Source organism: Schistocerca serialis, chromosome 2 (assembly GCF_023864345.2).
Source record: "Schistocerca serialis cubense isolate TAMUIC-IGC-003099 chromosome 2, iqSchSeri2.2, whole genome shotgun sequence".
NCBI lineage: Eukaryota > Metazoa > Arthropoda > Insecta > Orthoptera > Acrididae > Schistocerca > Schistocerca serialis.
The window spans coordinates 683,863,125-683,881,903 of record NC_064639.1 but is presented as its reverse complement, the minus strand read 5'-3'; the positions used below and the strand labels follow the sequence as shown (position 1 = coordinate 683,881,903).

At 41.7% G+C, this 18,779-nt stretch overlaps 1 protein-coding gene across 1 annotated transcript in view; it reads right to left on the bottom strand.

The window, feature by feature from the left end:
• The window catches only part of LOC126457809 (lysosomal acid glucosylceramidase-like), a 141,854-nt gene that overhangs the window by 12,162 nt on the left and 110,913 nt on the right, over nt 1-18,779 (bottom strand). The window contains exons 7-9 of the mRNA XM_050094422.1: nt 11,952-12,096; nt 4,184-4,266; nt 2,713-3,002 (exon numbers count right to left, since the gene is read on the bottom strand). Coding sequence (XP_049950379.1) covers nt 2,713-3,002; nt 4,184-4,266; nt 11,952-12,096 — 518 coding nt within the window. The remainder of the gene's footprint in view (nt 1-2,712; nt 3,003-4,183; nt 4,267-11,951; nt 12,097-18,779) is intronic.

The following is an 18,779-nucleotide window of genomic DNA, read 5'->3' as shown; positions in this document are numbered from 1 at the left end:
GAAATATCACTCAGTAAGAGAGAGCGACAGAGACAGAGGTTAGATATCGTGATAGTGATGTATGATGTACATTGATAACCCAAAACATTATGACCACCTACTTAAAAGCGAGTGATTCACCTCTAGGACGCAATTCAGCAGTGATTCTGGGTGCCATAGATTCGACAAGTACTTGATGTGTTTCCAGAGATTTGTGCCACCAGATGCCTATGCACATATCACAATCTTCCCGTAATGTACGGGCGGTTGGTTTTTGGGGCGGACCTGGCACCCGATAGGTCCCAAATAGGTTTCATTGAATTCAGAAAAGCCGAATTTGATGGTCAAGACATCAACATGAGTTCACTATCATGCTCCTAAAACCATTTCACCACGATTATGGCCTTGTGGCAGGGACAGCTAGCCTGCTGAAAGATGTCACCGCTGGTGGGGAAGAAATCAAGCATAAGGGGTTAAGATGGTCCCTAATAATGTTCACGTAGTCCCTACCTGTCATGGTGTCTTCGATTACTACCGCAGGTCCCTTGGAAGCCCAGGTGAATGTATCTCATAACATAATATTGCTCTCACTGGCCTGCCTCTGGGGTGCGCTGCATGTTTCGAGCAGCCGTTCAGCCTGGATGACGGAGTATCTGGGCATGACCGTCGACCTGGTTTCACAACAAACGGGTTTCATCCAGCCAGGCGAATCGATTCCGTTGATCCATGGTCATATCTCAATGATCTCGTGCCCACTGTTATAATAATTGACGGTGTTGTTGGGTCAACACGGGAACATCTGCTGCAGAACACCATTTTCAACAGTGCGCTGTATGATGTGCTCCAAAATACTCGTGCCTGCGCCAGCACTGTACTCTACCGCCAGATCTGCCACAGATCGCCGCCTATCCTGCTGTAAAGAGTGGGCAAGCCTCCAACTTACCGTCGCCTACTCGTGGTTTCAGCATTCTTCGACCAGTTTCCATAGATGCTCACGACATTACCACGACTGTCCGGCTTCGCCGCTTCCGAGATACGGTATGCCATTTCTTTTTGCTTTAAATTGGGTGAAAACGCTACGACAACTTACGGCAAGCTTCAGAAGGCTTTTGGAGAGGTGGTTACGCCAAGAGCTCAAGTTTTTCACTGGCATAAAACGTTTAGTGAACGCAGAACGAATGTTGAAGATGAAGACCGCAATGGACGACCATCAACCTCACAGATGGATGTCAACTTGGCCAGGATGCGTGAACTCGTACGATCTGATCGAAGATTATGCGTGAAAATGATTGCAGAAGAACTGAACATCAATCGACCTAATAATAATTGAAGATCTTGGTATGAAAAAGATTTGTACAAAAATAGTCCCCAAAAATCTCACACCAGAACAGCGAGAAACATGGAAAAATGTGGCAGCCGATCTGTTAGAACAAACGGAAATCAATCCAGAATTGTTGAGCCCTGTTATCACTGGTGATGAAAGTTGGATTTTTCAGTACGATCCAGAGACAAAACACCAACGTTCGAAATGGTGCTCAAAGGGATCACCCAGACCAAAAAAAGCTCACATGTCAAAGTCAAAAGTGAAATGCATGCTTGTGTGCTTCTTAGATTCCAAGGGAATTGTTCAAAAAGAGTGGGTGCCTCCTGGCCAAAGAGTTAACCAATATTACTACAAAGAAATTTTAGAAAGACTTCGTAAAAGAGTTCTTCGTGTCCGTGCCAACATTGCTGATAATTGGATTCTGCATAACGTTAATGAGCCATCCCACACTTCTCTGTCAGTACAGCAATTTTTAACCTCAAAACAAATTTCAGTACTACCACAGCCACCTTGTTCCCTGATATTGCTCCGTGCGACTTTTTTCTATTTCCAAGAGCCATAACGGCGGTCGAGGGACACCATTTTCAGAAAACACAAGATGTCCAAAGAGCTGTGACGAGGGTCTTGGAGGATATTACGGAAGATGAGTTCCTGAAATGTTACCATCTGTGGCAGAAGCGCTGGAAAAAATGTGTGCAATCAGAAGGGGTGTACTTTGAAGGAGACAACACTAAACTTGACTAAAACAGTAAGCAACATTTTTTTCATATTAGTCTCATTACTTTATTGTCGCACCTCGTATACTTCTCGTACCACGTCACGCGCCCTCAGAGCCACCAGGCAGCACACAACATTGTGGTGGGCAGTGGTCATAATGTTTCGGCTTATCAGTGTATATTTGATGTGGGAACATCAGGCAAGCAGTAAATCAGTTACTGCTCGTAGGCCTTTGAAACTAATTTATAGGGTTCGATGAACTCTATAGGTTACTGTATGACCAGTGGTTAGACATCCTATTTGGTTAATGCAGAAGACGTCCATTGTGATTCTGAACCAGAGGGTCGACAAGGAAGGATAGGTGTTAGGACTTGCCAGAGTGCCGCAACATGCTAAAATAGTAACTGCTTTATAATTCCACAGTCCACGAAGCAGCGATTATTCTCTTGTGCCGTGAAGACGATCATGTAGATTTGGAAGATAGGTCAGCTCAAAGCTCAGGGAATGAACGAATGCCATGTCAGTTTGTCCAAAAATCCAGCAACAACTATTTTGATGCTTATGTGACAAAGGCACAAAATAATGGGCAACACTTGGCAAATGTGAGAGAGTAAAGGAGCACAACCAGCCCAGTATGCAACTGTGTGTACTTGCAGAATGGACCTCAGGTTGCAGAGAGAGTTGCGACGTACTTGTTTTGCAGGACTACGACGACGTCATCCTGAGGAGTGAGGAAGGCGACGCTCTCGACGTCGGTGGAGTTGGCGTCGGCGTCCATCTGGAGTTTGACACGCCTGGATCCGCGCGGCACGAAGCGCGAGAAGTGCGCGATGGCGTAGTACATGGGCTGCTTGTAGAACTCGTCCGCCGTCACGTTTGCCACGATGGACGCGTCCGCATAGTTGCCGATCCAATTAGGGCCGCCTTCAGTGTTCACCACCATGTTCCAGTCCTCCCAGGCGGACGTCCAGTGGTTTGTCACCTGCGCAACACACAGAAGGCAACTCACCAGGGAAGACCAAACACGACTGGACCTTTAAGTCTTCTCCTCACAGTAGGGCAATACAGCTCTCAGGAAAGTGGAGGTGAAGTAAAATGGTAATGTGAATGGGACCCACAAGCAATATTCTAGGATGGGTCACGTTAGCGTTAGAACGGATCTCCTTTGTATATCGCATTTTGGTCTTATGACTAAGGCCCTCGTGGATCGTTGTCTTAGTTGCTGGTTACTTCCTGGCTGTATGGTAGTAATCCATGAAACTGTTTTGTTTTTCACATTCCGTCCAGGCCTGCATTGACACATTCAGAGATAGTCGTGTTTTCGCTGAGTCTACAGACTAGTTGCAAGTCTCAGTGGAACCAGGAGTACCCCTGTCCAACGTGGTTCTGGACGAAACGTCAGGAAAAAAACATATTCATGGACCATGACCACACATTTAAGAGGAGCCCCAGCAACTGACTGTATTTTCACAGCATCCTGCCAATTAATTGAAGTCTGCCATCTGCTTTAGAGTCAACAGAGTGCAACTTTCGCAACCGACTTAGGCCACAGGAGTACGGAAGGACCAGATTTCGCGCCTACCATCGGCGACACCATCCAACCTGTCGCGGTGCGTGACCGGTAGTGGAGGAAGAGTTGGGGACGATAGGAGTATAAAGAAGGTAAGATACTCATTCCACAGGTATCACCTGAAGATGACGCCAAGGTATTCAGTGAAAACATCGTCTTACGAAAACGACTGCACCCAGCTGGACATGCGACAGCAGTACAAACAACTTAACACTTATAGTCTCCGTTCTCTGGGCGAGCACTGCGACGGTTGATTTAGTATTAAGTCCACAGTCAAACACTTCCTCAGTGCTTTCTAGTGGGTATTTCTCTGAGACCGCTAAGTCGTAGAAAAAGTTATAAAAAACTTGCTGTCATTTATATATTTTGTGAAATACTGTAGCCTATTATTTTCTGTGTCTTTGAAAAGTTGAAGCCCGATGCACCTACACCACTTTTGAGCATGGTGTCAGCATTTTTATTTAGAGCGGTTATGGTCTACATAAAATACCCACCACTAATGCAAACAGGTTTAGAACTTCGCTTGCTATGTGGCTGGTACTTTCCTGCACTATGTATGTAGGAGTACAGCGCTCTCAGACAGCGTATTTTACCTGTATGATGTCGCTGGTGTAGTTCTCTGCCCGTTCCCACGATCCCAGCCTCACCGCCGGGTACCCGCCTCCCATGAAGGGACCTGCAACGCAAGAGCACGTCGTCAGTGGCCGTCAAGTCTGAGGCAAACAGCTGGTTCGTCCTTCTGATTTTTATGCCATGTAATGCTTAATGTGTTTCACGTAATGCTTAATGTGTTGTTAGACTTACATGAGTCTGATGAAATAACGAAAGAATTTTCCACCGTATCGTTTCTCTGAACCACGACAAAGAGGCAAGCATGAGACAAAAACGATGCCGCTAGAGCATACAGATGCCAGACTGTATCCGTTATGACTCGGTTGCCACCTTTGAAACCAATGAGTGAGTGAATTATAGAAGCATTCTATCCAAACAATTATAAATCTACGTTACTTTGCACTTACATAAAATATTGAAAATATTTACTGTGTTGCTAAATGTTTCGAAAACACCACTTTTACAAATTTTGTGCGATAAAAAAGTGACGGTAATAAATTACTTGAGATAAGAAACTAGAAGTTTCAGCTACCGTATAAGATGTGAGATTGGTTGAAGAAAATGAAATAATAGTCGTAGTATTTATGGAATACTCCGTCGCTACTTGGAGGATCATAGACGTACTAGAAACTTAAATACACAGCCGGCGTAAGGCGTCTGACGATGGTCTATAAAGTCGAAAGGCGGTTCACAACAAAATATAAAATAAATATAATTATGAAACATTAATACAGTCTATTCTAGTTTCTTATGTAATAGAAATTACTACACTTTGATTAATCCTTACTACTGACACGATATTACAACAGTAGCATTTCAAAATTTCCAACATTGAAACAGGAAGAAAGGCTGTCGACGTGGGATGGTCAATTATATAATAGATTCCTTAGGTTTGACAAAAAACTGTGAAAGTATATGAACCACTGACCATGAGATCTACCATTGTTTCCATACATTTATAAAACATCTAATACTGTGCAAGCAGCCACATAAAGTAGTTCAGATATCTAATCTGATCATCAAGACCTGTTAGCACCTTCTTTAAACCCTAGATAAGTAACACAAGTCATAGAACCCATTCTTTCTTATAGTAAGTACCTTGTTACAACGTACCTAATCAACTGTCTGCAAACGTAATTTTTACCACTCCTTGCACTGCATTTGACGTACTCGTAGACCAAACAAGCAGCTCAAAAACAATTTTGCACCTACTGAATAGCTGCGAATGTGTGTTGGCTCAGATTCAAAGAGAGCACAGGATGAAGGAATAGCCCTTACTATATGAAAACATATTTTAATGTGAAATAATAGGAAACAATGACCAAAATAAATGCAATTTTTAGGCGCAAATTTGTTAATCTAGTAAAAGAAAATCTCCTGGTGGGTAACGTTAAATTCTGTATTGCTCTCCCCCCCTCTCACTGAATGGCAACATGCTTCGATCCTCATTAGTGCTGTCCACAAGGTGTTCGAACGTTGCTCTTTAAGCCTGTGCCACTTTCCGATTGTGGGTGTCCTGAGCTCATCCAATGAGTGGGGAGGATTTCTGCGTCGATGCTCTGCATCTTTCAGCAGGTGGTTAGTTGAGCGTATGTCGGCAGATACCGCAGGTAATTCCATTCTACTGAGTGCTGAGGTGTGAAGGAAGAAGATGACAGGCTTGCAGGCGTCTGAACATTAGTCTTGAAAGACTAACTCATGTACAGAGCTAGACGGTGAGTTGGAGGACACTATCGCGATACTGCACATACTTCAAGTTAGCGTCTACATCTACATCTACATCCATACTCCGCAAGCCACCTGATGGTGTGTGGCGGAGGGTACGTTGAGTACCTCTATCGGTTCTCCCTTCTATTCCAGCCTCGTATTGTTCGTGGAAAGAAAGATTGTCGGCATGCATCTGTGGGGGCTCTAATCTCTCTGCTTTTATCCCCATGGTCTCTTCGCGAGATATACGTAGGAGGGAGCAATATACTGCTTGACTCCTCGGTGGAAGTATGTTCTCGAAAATTCAACAAAAGCCCGTACCGAGCTACTGAGCGTCTCTCCTGCAGAGTCTTCCACTAGAGTTTATCCATCATCTCCGTAACGTTTTCGCTATTACTAAATGATCCTGTAACGAGGAGCGCTGCTCTCCGTTGGATCTTCTCTATCTCTTCCATCAACCCTATCTCATACGGGTCCCACATTGCTGAGCAGTATTCAAGCAGTGAGCGAACAAGTGTACTGTAACCTACTTCCTTTGTTTTCGGATTGCATTTCCTTAGGATTCTTCCAATGAATCTCAGTCTGGTATCTGCTTTACCTGCTTCGATAGGTATAAGAGCAGACCTACATCCGTTTACGATACTGGTGCAAAACATGACTGACCCACGTTGCCGGTGGACGCTTGGTAATGGTTGACACTTACATTGGAACCTTGCAGCCTCCACGCTCTTCTCCGATGATCATCAGGCGTCAGATAAATCCTGTACTTACCAGTGGCGAAAATCCTCTGCCAGTGACCCAGGCGTACACAGACAAATACTGTTTAGGCGTATTTGCCAAATGCCGACCGGCACTTTGCAGTAATTCGAAATGAATGGATCTGAGTATAACCTAAATAAAGTGTTATCAAATAAAATAAGTAAGACCTAACCTAGATGGTATTTGCCTTTCTGTACGTTGGAAGTGATCACAATAAACGGAGGCCATCATGTCTTCAATTATGAAATTGACCCAGGAGTTTTTTTTATTTATTTACATATCAAGTTCCGTAGGAAAAAGTTGAGGAGCATATCTACAAGGTCATGGAAATGAAATGAGCGTTTGGCGTCATTGGCCGGGATGCCCCTTACGGGGCAGGTCCGGCCGCCTTTGTGCAGGTCTTATTACATTCGATGCCACATTGGGCGACCTGCGCGTCGGATGGGGATGAAATGATGATGAAGACAGCCCAACACCCAGTCCCTGAGCGGAGAAAATCCCCGACCCAGTTGGGAATCAAACCCGGGCCCCTGAGGACGGCAGTCCGTCACGCTGACCAATTCAGCTATCGGGGCGGACCTCCAAGGTCATGTCATGGAACATGAAATTACAACATAAAAGTAATAACAGATAAAAATAAAATGTTTATGAACCAGAAAAAAGTGAAGCCATAAGTTCACTTAAACGCAGTCAACAATGCAACAAGAATCAGCTTAATTTTTGAAGGAACTCCTCGACAGAATAGGTGTGATCCACGTGGAAACTCTTCAGTTTCGCCGCGCGGGATTAGCCGAGCGGGCTAAGGCGCTGCAGTCATGGACTGTGCGGCTGGTCCCGGCGGAGGTTCGAGTCCTCCCTCGGGCATGGGTGTGTGTGTTTGTCCTTAGGATACTTTAGGTTAAGTAGTGGGTAAGCTTAGGGACTGATGACCTTGGCAGTTGGGTCCCGTAGGGTTGCACACATATTTGAACATTTTTGAACTCTTCAGTTTCGATTTGAAAGCCTAAAGATTACTGCTAAGATTTTTGAATTCTTTTGGTAGCTTATTGAAAATGGATGCAGCAGTATACTGCACGCCTTTCTTCACAAGAGTTAAGGAAGTCCGATCCAAATGCAGGTTGGATTTCTGCGGAGTGTTAACTGAGTGAAAGCTGCTTATTCTTGAGAATAAGTTAATATTATCAACAAGAAATGACAGTAAGGGATAAATATATTGAGAGGCCAATGTCAAAATACCCAGACTCCTGAACAGAGGTCGACAAGAGGTTCGTGAACTTACACTACTTATTGCCCGAACCGCCCGTTTCAGAGCCAAAAATATCCTTTTAGAATGGGAAGAGTTACCCCAAAATATAATACCATACGACATAAGCGAATGAAAATAAGCAAAATAGACTAATTTTGCTGTCGAACGATCACTTACTTCAGATATAGTTCGAATAGTAAAAACGGCAGCATTAAGTCTTTTAACAAGATTCTGAACGAGGGCTTTCCACGAGTTTACTATCTATCTGAACACCTAGAAATTTGAACTGTTCAGTCTCACTAATCATATGCCCATACTGTGAAACTAAAACGTCATATTTTATTGAATTTGTGTTAGGAACTGTAAGAACTGAGTCTTACTGTGATTTAGCGTTAGTTTATTTTCTACAAGCCATGAACTTAGGTCATAAACTGCACACAACATCCTTTACTACCAAGCTAGTTTCATCAGCAAACAGAAATATTTTACAGTTAGCCATAATACTAGAGGCCATATCATTTATATAAATAAGGAACAGTAGTGGCCCCAACGCTGATTCCCATTTGACTGTAGCCCACTCAGACCCCACATCACAGCCACTCTCAACACTGTGAATAATGACTTTTTGCTGTCTGTTGCTAAAGTAAGAGGTGAACCAAAGCTACTCCCCATGTTCCATAATGTTTCAACTTCTAGAGCAACATTTTGTGATCAACACAATCAGACGCCTTAGTTAAATCAAAAAATATGCCCAGCGTTCCAAACCTTTTGTTTAAACCATCCAGGATCTCACAGAGAAAAGAGAACATAGCATTTTCAGTTATTAAACAACCTTTAGAGCCGAACTGTACACTTGATAGCAAATTATGTGGTATAAAATGATCAATTACCCTCAGATACACAGACTTTTCAATAACATTAGCAAACACTGATGGCATAGAAATAGGTCTAAAATTTTCTACATTATCCCTTTCTCCTTTTTCATAAATCAGCTTTATTACTGACTACTTTAATCGTTCAGCAAACTGACCATTCCTAAAGGAAAAATTACAAATATGGCTAAATACAGGGCTCACATGTGCAGCACGGTACTTTAATATTCAGCTAGGCACTCCATCACATCCATGACAGTTCTTAGTCTTCAGTTATTTAATTATTAACTCAAACTCCCTCTTGTCTGTATCACAGAGGATTTCAGACATCGATCTCCAGAAGGCATTTGCCAAGAGAGTTATATGATTCCCTGTAGCAACTAAATTTTTATTTAATTCACCAGCATTGTTCAGAAAAGATTGTTAAATACTGTACATATATCTGATTTATCAGTAACAGAAATATTTTTACTACGAACTGACTTTACATCGTCGACCCTGTGCTGCTGACCAGACACTTCCTTCAGAACTGACCATATGGTTTTAATTTTATTCTGTGAATTAGTTACTCTATTTGGGTACCACATACTCTTTGTCTTCCTAATAACATTTTTAAGCACCATACAGTACTGTTTGTAATAGGCTACTGTAGCTTGAGTGTGACTACTTCTAACATATAATTCCCACTTTGTTATACATTACCATATATCCTTATCTCAGTAGTCAGTCGCCCAGGCAGCCTTTTACTGCTAGTACCCCATTTAGAACGTTCTAATGGAGAGCACCTCTCAAAGTGCATGAGAAATGTGTTAAGGAAAGCATTATATTTGTCATTTATGTTATCGGCATTATAAACGTCCTGCCACTCTTGTTCCTTGACGAGGTTTAAAAAACTCGCTGTTGCTGTTGGATAAACTATAATCATATGAGACATTTGTTTGAGTACAAAAGCCTTTTAGTGTTGAAATTTGTGAATCATGGTCTGAAAGGCCATTCACACTTTTACTAACAGAATGCCTATCTAGTAATGAAGAATGAATAAAAATGTTGTGCGTGGTTGTGCTTCTGCTCCCCTGCACCCTAGTTCGAAAAAGAAACACAGTCTGCATCAGATCATATGAATTTAGGAGCTCTACCAACGTCCTTTCTTGCACCACCATACACAAAATTTATATTGGAGTCACCACAGATAATCAATTTCTGAAACTTCAGATACTTTCGCTACCCATCATCTTCTCGCACTGCGCTGCTAGGGGAAGGGTTTCTACAGTGTACTATCGTTTGTAGTGGATACAAAGACCAAACATATCATGTTGATAGTATGGAGATGGTCACGTACTGACTGTTTCCCCGCAGCACCCTCCTAAAAAGGATAGAAGCAAGTTCTGTCTCATTCTGTTCCGGTTACATACGGGCTGTAATCTGCGAGTAGAGGTAATCAGTTGGTGTTGGTGACGCGGGCGATCACTGCGAGGCATATCTTTAACGTCTCGTGCCTCATAATAGCGGCGGAACGTTATGATGACGTCACTGTGCTTTACGATAAATCGGCGCTTAACTTTCCACACTGACTACTCTTTCTGTGGTAAAGTGATAATGCAGTCAAAGCTTTAAATGATCCTTTGAGATGTGTTGGCATCCTGAAGAGTGTGCACAAGCCTCAATATCCAGTTCACGATTAGAGACATGAGTGCTCTACTGAATAGCACTCAGAATCCGGATTTATTTTTACCTCCGTCACACAACTGTCTGTAAGTAGTTGTCATAAAAGTAATAAGAAAGAGATTTGACATAAACAAATACATAAGGACAGGACAGAATTTTGTTGTGTATGTTTATTTGACGTGTTGTTGTTGTGGTCTTCAGTCCTGAGACTGGTTTGATGCAGCTCTCCATGTTACTCTATCCTGTGCAAGCGTCTTCATCTCCCAGTACCTACTGCAGCCTACGTCCTTCTGAACCTGCTTAGTGTATTCATCTCTTGGTCTCCCTCTACGATTTTTACCCTCCACTCTGCCCTCCAGTACAAAATTGGTGATCCCTTGATGGCTCAGAACATGTCCTACCAACCGATCCCTTCTTCTTATCAAGTTGTGCCACAAACTCCTCTTCTCCCCAATTCTATTCAATACCTCCTCATTAGTTATGTGATCTACCCATCTAATCTTCAGCATTCTTATGTAGCACAACATTTCGAAAGCTTCTATTCTCTTCTTGTCTAAACTATTTATCGTCCATGTTTCACTTCCATACATAGCTACACTCCATACAAATTCTTTCAGAAACGACTTCCTGACACTTAAATCAATACTCGATGTTAACAAATTTCTCTTCTTCCGAAACACTTTCCTTCCCATTGCCAGTCTACATTTTATATCCTCACTACTTCGACCATCATCAGTCATTTTGCTCCCCAAATAGCAAAACTCATTTACTAATTTAAGTGTCTCATTTCCTAATCTAATTCCCTCAGCATCACCCGACTTAATTCGACTACATTCCATTATCCTTGTTTTGCTTTTGTTGATGTTCACCTTATACCCCCCTTTCAAGACACTGTCCATTCCGTTCAACTGCTCTTCCAAGTCCATTGCTGTCTCTGACTCGTACAATGTCATCGGCGAAACTCAAAGTTTCTATATCTTCTCCATGGATTTTAATACCTACTCCGAACTTTTCTTTCGTTTCCTTTACTGCTTGCTCAATATACAGATTGAATAGCAACGGGGAGAGGCTACAACCCTGTCTCACTCCCTTCCCAACCACTGCTTCCCTTTCATGTCCCTCGACTCTTATAACTGCCATCTGGTTTCTGTACAAATTGTAAATAGCCTTTCGCTCCCTGTATTTTACCCCTGACACCTTCAGAATTTGAAAGAGAGTATTCCAGTCAACATTGTCAAAAGCTTTCTCTAAGTCTACAAATGCTAGAAACGTAGGTTTGACGTATGTTTACGAAACGCCAGTGTCTGTGACTATAAGAAAACGTTTGTTTGGCAGTTATTTCACCTATAAAACGAGCAACTTACGACAGGGACAATAAGGAGACTCCGAAATCTATAATGTCGATTACCAGGCGTAGACTATTAAACTGATGATCATTACCAAAGCAGTTCGCTCGTTGACAGTTCAGCTACTTGGGCTTCAAGCCGAGGGCTCCCTTACCGTAGCAGGACTCTGTGTAGAAGATGGAGAGGTCGCTATGGTTCCGGTGCAGGTCGTCCAGCATGGTGGGGCTGGTGAAGCTGTCGGCGTACCAGTGTACCGCCACGGCGCTAGTCAGGCGCTGCGCAGCCTCGCCCTCCAGGATCTGCGGGCCACAAGCATTGTTTTGAAGCAGCTGTGAGCTGAACGTCAGGAAGATTCCAGTAACGCAGCAGCTCATTCTCTCTCTCTCATTCACTTGTGCACTAGAATATCCTGATGTGCCTCGAAAACGTCTTATAGTGTAAGGACTGTGGAATGGGCAATGGAGATGAGGTTAGGGTCCAGAAGCATAGGTGGCTTCTCAGTGGTGGAATATTCGTCGATAAATGAAAATAATTTAAAACTCAAAACAATGTTCTAGTATTTTTAACGAAGCAAAAGAGATAACGTGAAGGAAATGTAAAATATATAGTGCTGAATATTCAATAACTGTAAGTGCCTACAAAAATATAATAACCGAGAAAGGGATTTTAGAGTAATTTAAAGGTATTAAAAGAGTTAACTGGACTTGATGCAGACAATGGTGAAGCTGTCCATTCACCAGCACACAAGACATTGGCAATGGAGCACCAGAGGAGGAGAATGCTATTGAACTTTAGCACAGGTAAATGTATCACTCGCGATGTCATGCAATGGGCAGAAGAAAATTATTAAATATCTTTAACCAATGTATGTCTGTGAGGACAGCACTCAGAAGCATAATGTACTGGAATCCTAACCACAAATGGTAAATTTATATCGACAGTGCATGGAAGAACGTCCTCAGACCACATAATTTAACACTTTACGGACATGTTGGTAAATTTACGCAGAAGTGTGCGTAATTGAGGCCATATGTGTTCAACACGATGTTGTTCCCAAAAATGAAAAAACTGGTTCAAATGCCTCTGAGCACTATGGGACTTAACATCGGAGGTCATCAGTCACCTACAACTTAGACCTACTTAAACCCAACTAACCTAAGGACATCACAGACATCCATGCCCGAGGCAGGATTTGAACCTGCGACCGTAGCGGTCGCGTGGTTCCAGACTGTAGCGCCTAGAACCGCTCAGCGACACCGGCCGGCCCAAAAATAAAACGTCAAATAAAAAACATACGAATGATGTACAGGAATAAGGCCCACCGTCGAAGTATTCTTTTTTATTTTTATTTTATTTTTTTTAAAAAGGAACACACGGCCATTGGAATGCTTTACTTTTCATTTGGGTACAATCCAGGTTTCGGCATACTGCAGGACACTTGACACGCTGCCAAGCTCAAAGTTGGCCATAAATCAAGAAGAGTATTGGCTCCCCACGAAATGCCAGACGTAAAATCACCATCTTGTAACAGATCAGTAAAGATCGTGGGAGCACGTCATATTTAGTAAAAACAGGCTTACGGTGGTAGATAAAAGACGAGCACTTGTCCTGAAAACGTTTTAAGGACATGTGCTACTACTGCATCTACATAGATACTCTGCGAATCACATTTAAGAGTCTGGCAGAAGCTTCATCGAACCACCTTCACAATAATTCTCTATTATTCCAATCCCGTACACCAGGTGGAAAAAACGAACACCTATGTCTTTCCGTGCGAGCTCTGATTTCGCTTGCTTTATGGTGATGATCGTCTCTCCCTATGTAGGTCGGCATAAACAAAATATTTTCGCATTCGGAGGAGAAAGTCGGCTATTGAAATTTCGTGAGAACATTCCGCCGCAACGAATTATTTACAAGCGTAAGTCTATTTTTACTAAATATTACGTACTCCCACGACTATTTGTTAATCTTTTACAAGATGGTGATTTTACATCTGACATTTCATGGAGAGCCAATATTTTTCGTATTTATAGCCAAATCTAAGTTGGTAATATGTCAAGTGTCCTGCAAAATATGTTAAAGACATAAAATCAAACACTTGAATACGGCATAAAAGGCCGAAACCTGGGTTGTACTCAAATAAACACCAAACAATAAAAACGGCAAATGGTGATATGTTCCTTTAAAAAATATTGTATGACTGTTGCTCAGTAACTTCAAAAACTTTTTACAAACCATTAACCTTCCAATACTCCAGTTCGGTCAACTTGCTCCTTATCGAGCCATTAAGCAGTTAAATTTGGCAACCTTATCTGTGAATGACACTGGAGACTGTAGCACCGTCAAACTGTTTGGTGAACTTTTTTGCTTAATCTTACAATGATAACTATCTGGAAGCAATTTTGTACTCGGACACAAAACATTCATTAAAGAAAAATGAGTAGTAGGTGTATCATGAAGTTTATACAGAGTGATTACACTTTAAGCTAAACTTTCAAAAGGCTGTAAAAATAACACCACTGGGCAGAATTACGTCAAATTGCAACGGAATATTATCGGAGAAGGGGGAAATCGTATGGCAGAAGAAAAAAAAATAGTGTTGAAATTGATCAATAGATGGCGCTGTATGTGTCAGATTGCGTAAATGAAAACACCTGTAATGCACACGACCCATTGAAGTTGGTATAAACACGCGGGTACATGGCTTTTCCTCCTTTCGCTTCTGCGACGTTCACCATGGCTCTCAATGCAGGATCGCGCTCTGCTTGTAAAGCTATATACCAAGAATGACTGTGCACACGTCGCTCTGCAGAAGTTCCGAACACTGAAGGGTTTGAAAAAAGGCGTTGGTCCGATGTCTGCCGTGGGTGTGGAGAAAATTATTTGGAAATTCGAAATGACGGGTTCTTTTGGTGTGTAACCTGTTAGAGAGAGGAAAAATGGCTCTGAGCACTATGGGACTTAACATCTGTGGCCATCAGTCCCCTAGAACTTAGAACTACTTAAACCTAACTAACCTAAGGACATCACACACATCCATGCCCGAGGCAGGATTCGAACCTGCGACCGTAGCTGTCACGCGGTTCCAGACTGTAGCGCCTAGAACCGCACGGCCACACCGGCCGGCGGTAGAAAGTGGAAGCTAATTGATTCGACGTCAATGGAAGCAATGGTCACAGCAAAGCAAGAGGAAACGAGTGGTAGTGTGCAAACGTGTAGTGCACGGAGAATTGCCCGAACACTTGACATACCCTTGAGCACAGTGCGTAAAATTCTACGAAACATCCTTCTTTGCTGTCTATTCAAAATTACCCATGTGCACGACTTGCTTTCTGTTGACCTCGCAGCAAGAGAGACCTTTGCTTTAGAATTTCTTGCTTCCATGGAAGTGGACAACGATTCGCCGTGGAAGATTTTGTCGACAGACGAAGCCCAGTTCTCTCTTACAGGATACGCCAATACACAAAATTGTCAGATATGTGCAACGGAAAATCCACACTCGAATCAACCAGTACCACTTCATCCTGAAAAGATCACTGTGTGGTGCGGGTTTACGGCATCATTTATCATAGGGCCATATTTTTACGATGAGACAGGTGCTTCCTGTCCTGTTACCTGTACTGTCACTGGTAAGCTCTATGAGTGTCTTTTGCGCAACCAAGTGGTTCCAGCTCTCCAAAAGCGTGTATGTGTGGATGGTATCATTTTTACGCAAGATGGCGCACCTCCGCACATTGCAAATCCAGCAGCTGCTGAAGCGCCATTTTGGAAATGCTAGAATTAGAAGCCGCCATTTCCCTACAACCTCGCCATCCCGATCACCTGATCTTAATCCGTGTGACTTCTGGCTGTGGGGCTATCTGAAAGATGTGTTCAGTTTTCCGATTGCAAACTTGACTGACTGTCACTATGCCGGAAACACTTCGATCAGTTGTGTGGATCATGTTGTTTCTCGATTTCAGCTTGTTGCAGAAAACGGTGGACAGCATATTGAACATGTTTTGCACCAGCCACACGGAAATTAATAATCCGATTTGATTTTGATTGATGCTTTCTTGTGATTTTTGGCCTCAGGACAATTAAAAACCGATGTGATCGATGCTTCTTATGCGGTTTTTGGCCTCAGGACAATTAAAAACCAATTTTTCCCATTCATTGTGATATTACATTGCCGTGGTGGATGGGCATACATAACTAACAGTACACCCATGCACACTGAGTAGTACAGTTTGTTTAAAGTCAAGCGCACTGTTGTATGTTTCCTTTGTCGTTTGTAGTGGACCACTATTAAATTATGATGCTTACAGCGCCATCTATTGCTACATTTTGCAAGTGTTTAATTTTCTTCTGCCCTACGTTTTCTTCCAGCTCCGATAATATTCCTTTGCAATTTGACGTCATTCTGACCAGTGGTGTTACTTCTACAGCGATTTGAAAGTTTAACTTTAATTATAACCACCTTTTACATTCAAATCTGTATGTCAACCTCCTACAGACAACAGTTTAATCAGCCGGCGATACGAAAAGGACATTTGTTGCTAACAGGTGATCAAAAATGTTAAAACGGCAGTAGTTACGTGATTTTGATAGTGAAAAGTGAAAATGATATCCCTTGTTGACTGTCACTATGCCACAGAGAGGAGCAAATCACGAAATTACAAAAATTTACCACCAGCTTACAGACGGACAACAAAAGCAATTAAAGAAAAAGAAGCCATCAACCTACTACGATGTCTTAGCAGGAGGAGAGGTGATACTTCTACATGGTGCGTCCGCGGTGGTGAAATAGAATACCTCTCGCAGACCAAACACATCTTCTGCGATAAACAACCGGTGTCGTAAACGGAGATTGCCCAAGCTGAGGTTAATTACCTTTGAAAATCAAATATGGAAAGGTCTTTTAGGGAAAAAATGCCACCGTCCAACCCAAAAAGGCAGGTAAAGGCTACATCGGATTCGGTAGGAAGCCAACTAGAGGACAGCAATGACTTGAAACATTTCCATTCCCCCAAAAGCACACTAACACACAAAAAGAAGATTCAGCATAACCAACATAAATTTACTACTTAAGACCAGGAAACTGAAGAATTTCACTGATGAATTAATAAACCAAACGTTTTAATAGCGGGCCTCCAAGAAATGCGAAACACGATAGAGGACCCGTTCGAATCACAGGGATATAAAATTTATCATGGGAAACCAGGACAGAGGGTTATGAAGCAATGTCTCCACTTCTGAACAGGATTTATAGTGAACATAAAAATAATTGATTCAATAACTGATTTTCAAGCAATATCACGAAGAATTGCCACTGCGTCTTTTAAAAAATGAACAAAACTACCCAATTATAAATGCCCATACCCCTATAAAAGGAAAAAAATTCTAACAACAACAAAAAAGAGGTAGATAAATTTTGGGACCTTCTCGAACAAACTGTGAACAGAATAAATACAACAAATGTAAAAATCTTATTGGGAGACTTCAACGTCCAGCTGGGAAAAGAAAGGAAATACAAAGATATAATTGGAAAATGGAGTTCACATTATTTTACAAATGTTTGTCTCGTGCATTTATTGAACAATTCTCGACATAATTTGTGAAGAAAAATAGTGGATAGTTTCGTCAAAAGAAATTTCACTTTCTCTGTAGATCCATTGTGTCTCTGTTGATCCATTGTGGAGGGGGACAGCGGTTGGTCAAACATTTAACAAGAATGAAAATAACACTGGAGATCTTAACAAAAAGAATTACTTAAGTACTATCAGAGTTTCGCTGCTATCAGCATTAGAGAAAATATTTCTCTGCAGAGAACACAACCTTATATCTAAATCAACATATGTCAAGAGAAAGCGAGATAAACTTCAAAAACATGGAAACACACAGACTGGAAGAAGAGGGGAGTGATAGCTAGACCCTGTCTGTATAGACAAAAATTTTCATAAGGAAACGTACAATGTTTAAGTATTGAGAGGAGTAGACACAGGCTCAGACCGCATTACTTAGTTAAAATTAAAATCAGATTGACTCCATTAAAGAAAAAGAATGAAAAGACTAATAAAACAAGACCTACACCAGCTAATTAAAAATTACAAATAATAACAAATAAACAAAAACCATTAAAGTAACAGATAACTTGGAAGAACTGCTACCAAGTCTCAATAAACGAGCCGAGAATCTAGCTACTTTGAACCCACGAAGAAAACATGCATCATGGCCTCTCGAATGTGACAAATTCCATAAGAAAGACACATAAAACAGAAGAAAATGCCATCAACCTCAAAACTAAAGGAAAAAAATTTACACACTAGTTTAGGAGAATTAAGAGAGGATTCCATAAAGATATAATTAACTCTACAGAAAAAAATTACCACAAAAGCAATTCCAGGAACCACTATAAAATCTATGGGATATAACTGCAACAGTATGAGACCCCAACGCTAATACTAACATATGAAGATGGAAGAATGGCACGCAGTAACAAAGAAAATGCTGAAATCATGGTAAAATCATTTAATAAACTTTTGAATTGTGATGAACCGAAAGAACTCTTACAAATTGACGTACATACCCCAATTAATACAGAAACTAACAAATTAGAGTCCCCCCCCCCCCCCCCCAACTTTCCAAGAAGTAAAAGAGTCCTCAAAGGACAAATAAATTATAAGGAATTTGGAGAGGATAAGATTTTTGTTGAAATGTGGAAATATTTAAGTGACACAGGTCCACGTCATTAAGAAATGTCATATTCATGATCTGTGAAACAAGTATTATTATAATGTGTTGTGTAAGGATCTCCTTATGCAACACTCTAACAAAAATTTGGATAACAGAACAATTCCCTCAACATTGGACCATGGCCATCATATCCTCACTGATCAAGAAGGGGCATAAGAACAGTCCAGACGTCTACAGAGGAATCTCCCACCACAGTTGTACATACAAGATTTTATCCATGATCCTATATGGAAGGCACAAGGGTCAA